This window comes from Cinclus cinclus, chromosome Z (genome assembly GCF_963662255.1).
Source record: "Cinclus cinclus chromosome Z, bCinCin1.1, whole genome shotgun sequence".
Taxonomy (NCBI): domain Eukaryota; kingdom Metazoa; phylum Chordata; class Aves; order Passeriformes; family Cinclidae; genus Cinclus; species Cinclus cinclus.
Window position 1 is genome coordinate 13,716,766 of NC_085084.1, and position 8,594 is coordinate 13,725,359.

The 8,594-nt window shown below is 35.6% G+C and overlaps 1 protein-coding gene across 1 annotated transcript in view; it reads left to right on the top strand.

The window, feature by feature from the left end:
* TRPM6 (transient receptor potential cation channel subfamily M member 6) overlaps positions 1-6,825 on the top strand; it is a 67,413-nt gene extending 60,588 nt beyond the window's left edge. The window contains exons 34-36 of the mRNA XM_062513864.1: positions 1,482-1,533; positions 5,725-5,831; positions 6,704-6,825. Coding sequence (XP_062369848.1) covers positions 1,482-1,533; positions 5,725-5,831; positions 6,704-6,825 — 281 coding nt within the window. The remainder of the gene's footprint in view (positions 1-1,481; positions 1,534-5,724; positions 5,832-6,703) is intronic.
* Positions 6,826-8,594: the final 1,769 nt, after the last annotated feature.

Below are 8,594 nucleotides of genomic sequence, written 5' to 3' on the forward strand. Positions count from 1 at the left end.
CCAGTGACTCCTTCAAAGAGCATGTGATCATTTTATTTGTACATATGTAAGTGGGAAGATGGCATGTTTTGAGGAGATAAAACAGTTGACAACATTCAGATGAATATCACCCATCAAACACTATAAACACTATAGCTTTTAAATTCTGTTAAGGGAAAAGTCTAGGGGTAACCAGAGACTTAACATATTTATATTTTACAGCATCCAGAAGCTGTAAGTTACAAAAAAGACATACTTGCTATGCAAAATAAGCCTATAATTCCATCCTTGCCTTGATTGGCTTTAGCTGTACATGAAAGGAAAAGTGATACAGAAGGAATAAGTGTGTCTTTGCCATAGCCTATGAGAATTTGTATGAAATTTGCTCAGGTTTATCACATAACTCTCACAGTTCCAGAGCAACTGTGTTGGCTCAAAATGGAGAATATAAACATCTATGTAAATCTCAGTTTTCATCTTAAACAAACTGAGATCAGCTCTAGTTTTGGCTCTTGTTTAATTCTCTAATCTGGAGCTGTGGAAAAGTGCAAGGGCTGCTCCCCTTGGAGTTCTGCTAGGATGAATCTCGATGAAAATTTACTATTTAATACCTGGGCTATCTCCACATATACACACACACACACACATATATGTATATATATATGTGTGTGTGTGTATATATATATAACACACACACACACACACACACATATACATACACACACATACACATTTTGCCTAATTTACATCAACTGAAATGGTCTGGGGGTATTTCAGTCACATTCTGCTTTCTCCAGAATCTGTATTTTGTTGCAGGACATAAATTTACCGTGTTGAAATACATATATTTGCATATCACATGGTCATATGACCATAGATTTTTCATTGGTGTAAAAGCACAGTGATTTTGTCAGATATAAGAAAAGACAATTTTTGTAAAGGTAGTATCCTTTGATCAGTTTGGTGAAAACTGCAATGTAAGTATCAGCATTCTGGTATCATAATGAAATTATTTCTTTAATATGCTTCCTTGGCCACCCAAACAGAAAAAGGAATAACAGATCCAAATATTTGCACATCATGAAGTTGTGGCTTCTTTTGTTTTTTACCTTGAAGAGAATGTATGTCTAAAAGTAGCTCTGTTGATATTGGTAAGAACCATATCTGATTAGTACCTTTACTCCAAGTAAAATAACAATATTTTGGTCGGTCACATTTTAGTTAGTTGAGCTTCAATATACTGTTTATTGCATTTGCATACACTTTCCATCTAATATAAATTAACTTCAAAGCAGCTGAAGTCAGAACTGTAATAAGGACTAAATTGAAAGGACTTTACAGATTTTTATACTCACAGCATTTTCATTCTAGCTCATGACCACTTTAACTATGGTACTTTATGAGGTACCAAGAAAATGGTTAATTACATCTTTTGTTAAGTGCCAGATTATGAAATCATGACTGCCTTCCTCTGAAACACACACAATGTTTATTTGTTGTAGGTGTTGGGGAAAACCTTACAGATCCATCTGTGATTAAACCCGAAGACAAAAAGTAGGTTTCTTTCAGTTGAAATTATCATTAATTTCAGAGATTGTGCCAGCCATGAATAGTTTTCTACATTTTGTTGGGCAGGTTTTAATTTTTTTTTTCACATGGTGCTCAGGTTAAATGACAGTATGGTGCCAGTGGAAAGATTACATCTTCTCCTGTGCTTTGCAGGACTTTAAGTGTCCCAGGTCTCAGCATGTGGTAGAGGTGTTTGAAAGGTGGGAGAGTCTGTGTTGCTGTGCTGGGAGCAATCTCTTAACAGTTTTGTACAAAGGGTACAAATGTCCAGTTTCCCTGACTTTTTCATGTAGTATACAGGGCCACAAAGGCTTAAGAGGATGAAGAGAGGGCCCTGGCTCTTAAACATGTCCTGTAAGTTTTCACCTGCAGGAATGATTGCAGAGTTGTGATATGAAAATGGTAAAATGTGTAGAAACTTACAAAAACTGGATAGACTAGACACCCAGGAATAGCAGTCTGCCTTTGTGAAACAAATTTCAGAATCAGACCCATGGCTTCTCTCCCATTCTGTGACTTTGCTCTTCAGTGATGTGTCCTGTAGTAAGAGCAGAAGCAGTGGTGTTGATGGCTGCTCTCCTACAGCTCTCCTATTCTTCCTGAACCCACACACCTCTCCAGATCTGCCCTAACATCCCTGTGCCTCCCCTGTCAGGTGTTCATCTTAACTGCCCCCTGCTCAGCTCATAAGTCTCAGGTTTGGAAGGTAGGAAGATGTAAATGTAAATAGTCTAATGTAATAAAAAGGGCAATTAACTGTAGAAATATCAGATGACATGCCTACAACTTGGAAATCCAAGTTAATTTTGTAATCAAATTCTTAGTTCTGGGACCATAAGTAATGTTTCAAAAAGTTAAGTAATAAACAACTGCCATAATATTTAATTATGACTGTAGGTGTATTGTACATATAATATTTATTTTGGAAACAGCACAGAAATGAGAGCAAAGATATCCTCAGTGCCTCTTAATGACAAAGTCTTTGTCCTCAATAGGCCATAGGTTCATGACAGAAGCACATAGCTCAAGTTGGAGATGCAGAGAGGTCAATCATGTAGCTGTTCTCTGGATTTTAGCAAATAATTTTAAGGTGTTACTGCAGATGTATGAAATTCTGATTTGCTACTGTTTGACTAGATTTTTTTATATCAGCAGTCACATAAACAGTAACAGTTATTGCTGTAAACAGTAGAGGCACTGGCTGAAGTAGTTCACAAGGCAATTCAACCTATCCTCTTTCAAATAAGGATTATATTTCTCTACATTATTACCATGAAGTTTATTTTTATTAATTATTCTCTATTGTTTTTTCTATTATATAATTTTAAAAAATTCATTAATAAAATTTGATCATACAGTTCTTATTTTTAGAACCTTTTTTTGTTTATCACCTGCAAAAGAGTTAGTCCTAGTTAGAGAACATGTGTTCATTAATTAATCAAACACATCTTGATTTTCTTATATTTAGGGAAATCTTCAGAACAGCAACTAGTGAAACTATATTGTTTGATTTAGAGCTCTACAGGAATAAAGCAGTGAAACTGTGGTGTTTTCTGTAAGCAGATACCCAATTCTAAGAAATACTTTCTAAAAGAGTAATAGGAATTACAATGTAAAAGCACTGTCTTTGCTCTAACCTTCATTTGCTCACAGAAGAAACATTTCTGATAGAGGCAAGATGTGTTTTAAGTTTTCTTTTGTAGGTAAGATACTTACATAAGATCAAAACCTGTCTCAAAAGATACTTTGAGCTCATGTTCTCTTGGAAACCTAGAATAAAATTGATGGCACCTGACTGATGGAGCTGATTGAAATTTTAGCTTTATTTATAGTTAAATTATTTATATTTTGCTTTTTTAACTCAATCAATTTATTGGCTCATGTCACTATCCTGTCATGTGTCATGTAAATATTTTATTGCATGTATTCCACATTGTGTTTTGGAAAGGACTTTGCAGTGCAAAGTGTGAGCTCCAGGTCGGTAACAGTGCTTTATGTCTTGGTTTTCTGCCCAGATCAAGACAGATATATCTGTTTGGAAAGTATGCCTAATGCTGAGACATCCCAGACAGATCCTGACCTGATGCAAATCAATATAAGATCTGGCCACATGCACTGCATAGAATGTATGAAATGATAAAATGATGCAGGTATGACATTCACAAGAAGATTTCCTTTAAATAGATGTAACTGAGGCACAGCAGCAGGGTTTTAACACAGTCCTTGCAGACTTCTGTCCTGCCCAAACATTGAGACGAATTGCCTCAAAAGCAATACTCAGTGTGCTTTTTGTAACATGTACTACTTGGCAAGGCCACAACAAAATTAATGAGGGTAACTTTTTAAGGGATACTGAGTCTAGATTTAGAGATGAGGCAAAGAGTGTAATGATATTCAAACTGAAAAGAACTGATACATTCACACAGCATCTGTTTCCAATAATTTGATATTATCACTGCCTAAACTTTTTTAATTAAAATGTTTCTGTCTGGTGCTGCCTACTGACAATACAGTGACAAAAATTTCAATATTCTTCTCCTTCAATCTTCTTTTCATGTTAAACTACCCCCTAATCTTTATGTGCTATGGCTTCTAGGCTGATGATAATTTCCAATTTATCCACCGATTCCTTGAAATAGCTTTCCGGATTTAAATGCAGTATTCTTCTTGAATAGTAGTGGGTAGAGAGGAAAGGTTACTTCATATATATTACAGAGAGTATATATTTTCATTTCAAAGCAGTGTGAGAAAGTGACATTCTGTCTTACTTGCTTCACGTTGCACAGAGTAATAGATCAGAAAAAGTATCAGAGTGGTGGTGTGGCCTTGAAATTAGCAAAGTCTTCCTAAATTCCTGCACCTGCTCAAGCAAATGCTTAGGTACATTCTATTTCTATGGCATTTCACCAGATTCCAGATTCTGAAGGATAGAAATGGCTATATTGCATCATGTTATTCAAAGTGCATATATGACCCTTGACTGATAATTCCCTTGTTTGATGTATTAATTTGCATTAAAAGATGATTAGATGAATCTTTTAGCAGATCCAGGAGACACATAATCTCCAGGGTCTGCAAGAAATTAGAAGAATACTAAATTTTGTATAGTCATTTTGGCTAATCATTGCTGTTGTCTTGTGTGAAAGGGAGAAGTTTCATGTTTGAACACTGTTTTCCTTAGAGAGAATATAGTTTTGAATTACAGATAGATTTGAGTGAAATGAAATATTTTTCTATAGCTTTTCAGAGCTTTAATTGATTTCAGATTTTAAAATGTATTGTTTCCACTCTGTATTAAAATAAAACTGTATTAAAATAAAACAGCAGCATTTGTAAAGTTTCTTTGGAAGTGTTTCTTGTGTGCTGTGTTCCTTAGTGCCTAGACTGTCAAATTCTTGAGAGAAAAGGTGCAGCTATACTAAAATACAGTATAGCTTCCCAACTGCCTTAAGAATCTATTGTAATTATGTGGTACTTTTAATATGTGTGTGGATATAGGTGGTTTCTGTTCGCAATTGTGGCAGTTTCTTTCAGAATATACATAACACTTCCACAAATAGATCCCCTAGAAGCATTGATGAATTGGTCAGAGAACAGACACATGGAAATGAGCACAGGATGAAGACAATACATTTTAAAACCTTGCTTGTCAGTGGCACAACTGTGGGTTTTGGGGATTTTTTTTCCCTTTTTTCTATGCTTTATGTTTTTGTGACTAGGTTTTTGCTAGACTTTGCCTTTCTGGTTTTAATTGAAGAGAAAATAAGTCCTTGTTAGCTCTGTTTTGTTCTCACATGCCCACCATCAAAACAGGAACCAAACTATGTGCTTAGTGAGAATGGGTGGTGGCTGCAGTGGAATCACACAGATTATGGCAACGTCATCAAAATGTCATTGTGCCCAGATTTCCTTTGAGTGTTTTAGTAGGGACTGATAGGTCTGTCCTGTCTGCCTCTAGAGGAAAAGGAAAGTAGTGTGGGAAATATGTAGGGTAATACTTTACTGGAACTGACCGTTTTCTCGTCTCGTATCTAAGAAACTTGTAATGTGTATTAACATTTGATTGTCTTGGTAAAAAGAGCTAACTGATTAAAAAAATTAAAACATGGCATCATCTCCCTCCCCTATAAGTGCTTCATTTTAGATTTATTGATTTTTAAAGAATATTTCTTTCAGATCTGGAAAGATGGTATTTGGACCAGCAAACTTAGGAGAAGGTGCAATAAGAAACTTCATTGAAAAGCACCGTTGTAATTCTTGCTGCAGAAAGCTGAAACTTCCTGGTATGCAAAATAAAGAATAATTTTTAATCTATATAACTTTATAAAAGGCCTTGATGTACTATAAAGACAAGGACTGAAATTCTGTTGAGCTGAAGGACTCTGGTAGGCACAGTCTTCCTGTGCACAGGCAGATATGAGAATACTGCTTTTTTGCCTAATGTCCATGTAAGAGTGGGAGCTCATCAACTTGATATTGGCATTCAGCGTGAAAGCTTCTCCCTGTTGAATTGTTTCCCTTTCTTTGGTAAGTGGGAGCCCATTTTCCACTACAGATAACATCTGCAATAATTTTTAGAATAAGAAAGAGTAACAATAGAAAATTTGCAATGCATTAGATACGGAAAAATTAGTTGATACTTTTCTGGCCCTGCTGCAGCCCCTACTTATGCTTAATTGGATTTCCTGTTGTTCACTTTATATTTGGTAGGATGTGCTTCTGTTTGATGTATGTCAGATTTTAAAGACTGAAAGCCAAAATAGATTGCTTTCTGGATGAATTTTCAGTCACTGATTATTTTACTGTACAGAAAGCTTCTTCCCTTCATTGCCTACATGGAGTAATAATTGCTGTTTGATTCTGAAACAGAAACTGCAGTGTTACTGGTTTGATTATTTTTGTCTGTGACTATTGGAGATAATAGAGGGGAAAATCAGCTGAATTAATACAGTCAGGGAAGGTTCATTCATATGGGTTCACACCACTGATTTCCCCAGGGCTCTCAACCCCCTGGTTCTTATTTACCTTGCTCCAGATTTTCTTCTTCCTGGAAACATAAAACTGCCATCAGTTATTGGGTTGAACACTGCTCAAGATGTTTGTGCTTTTCAAACATTTATTTGGCTGCATTATTGAATTTGTTTTCTTGCCATAGATTTGAGAAGAAGTGACTACAGATTGGAAACTGCTGGTCCAGCCTTCGGAATAGAAATGGAAACAAGCACCAAAGAACCTGATGATACAGATGAGCCTTCTGAGTATGACTCACAGCTGTGAAGCAGAGAGCACATGCCTTTTTATGCTTCGATACCTGTCCCTTACCACTGCCAAGAATTTGTCACAAAATACAGGTGACTGAGTGCAGAATCTGTCTGCCCTGGCTTGATCCTACAGACAAAGAATGAAAAAAATTAGCTTTTTTTACTTCCCTTCCATGCTCTTGTGCTGGCCTTTCTTGCAAAGATTAATGAACTACCAGGAGCAGGTCACTCCTTGCCTGGATGAACTGTCCTGTCAGTGCCTTTTTGAAAAATAATGTGGATCATGGTTCCAATTGCACTTTCTTAGGAAAATGATGTGACAACTTTATTTCCCAGTGGTAATAATTTTTGTTTTTTCTGCTCTTTAGTAAAAAAATGAATGTGTACACATGCAAATCGTTAATTTTCATTCAGAGCCACTCAGCCCCAAGCTCACTTTTCTTGAGCATAAAAGGCTCTCCAGAAAATTGCAGAAATATTGCTTTCTCTTTATTACTGACTTTGATGCAGAGACAAACCATGAATATATGAGTAATGAATTTTTGGTTTAAAATTAGTCATGATAGACTGAAAAATTTTGTAGCAGCTTTGTCTTCAATTCTTTTCACATATCAAGAAAAAGTTGCTCAATAAAGTGGCAGATATTGGACCTACAGATGTTGATTTTTTTCATTTTGAGTCGATGAAGTTGGATATTCTATTATTCTGGATATTAATACAAACATATGAATGCCATTTTTATTTTCAGGACTTGCCTGTCTTCATAATATTTTAGCTTCTGAATGTTTTAAAGTTACAATTGGGAGAAAGATTTTAGAAGTCACAAATGATACTGTGTTCCATTTTGTATTTAACTTGTTGTCAATGTCAGGCTGGATGTAGGACTGCTGTCTAACAGTGGTACAATTATGTTAGGCAGTATCCATATTTGTTTCTGTTGATGTCCTCTGATTACAGCTGAAGTTCAGAAAACAACAAAATCAATCTGTGCAATATGATTTTTTGTAGAGTAAAAACTGAAAAGAAGTTTTCAGCAGAAGTATTTCTAACACAACTGGTGTTCTAATGCAGGTCACACTATTGAAGCAACTTTGGTGTTGAGTAAAAAAACCTAATGTTGAAATGTCAGTCATTAGAAAAATTTGTACTTTAATTAAAAAAAAAAAATCATATTTCCACTACAGCTGACAGTAAATTTTAAGGTGTAAGGGGGCTTTTTATTATGATCGGTGATTTATTTTGTATATTTAGTAAGTGTCTGTGTATACATAGGATTTGGAAGTTATATGTTCCCAGTTTTTGTATTGATTATGATATTGATGTTGAAGTAATCAGCACTGTAAAATCACTGGAAGTCATTGAAGTAATCATCTAACAATGTTTAGCTGAGATGTCTTCAGTTTCTGAGCATATTCAGAAGAGGTTCCAGTTAGGTTTTTTTCTTTTTAACATAATTTGATAGACCTCCCCCCCCCCCCCCCCCCCCCCCCCGATTACACGTCTCATTTTGCAAAACACATAGCTTCCTTTAGGTCTCTATTTTTTTTGGAAGGAAGTCAGTATACCAGAAAACTTAGCTTGTCTGTGAAAGAGGTAGGTAGATTGCATCTCTGCAGACTGAAGGTGAACTTTGGTCCATGTGCCTGTAAAGTAAAAATTCTGCTTCTTGTAGTTATCATTTTAAAATCTGGCTTTAGGGACATGCATTCTTACATGAATAAATATATACTTTAAAGAAAGATCTTCCACCCAAGGGTCTCTAACTATTTGTATGCCTTTAAATTC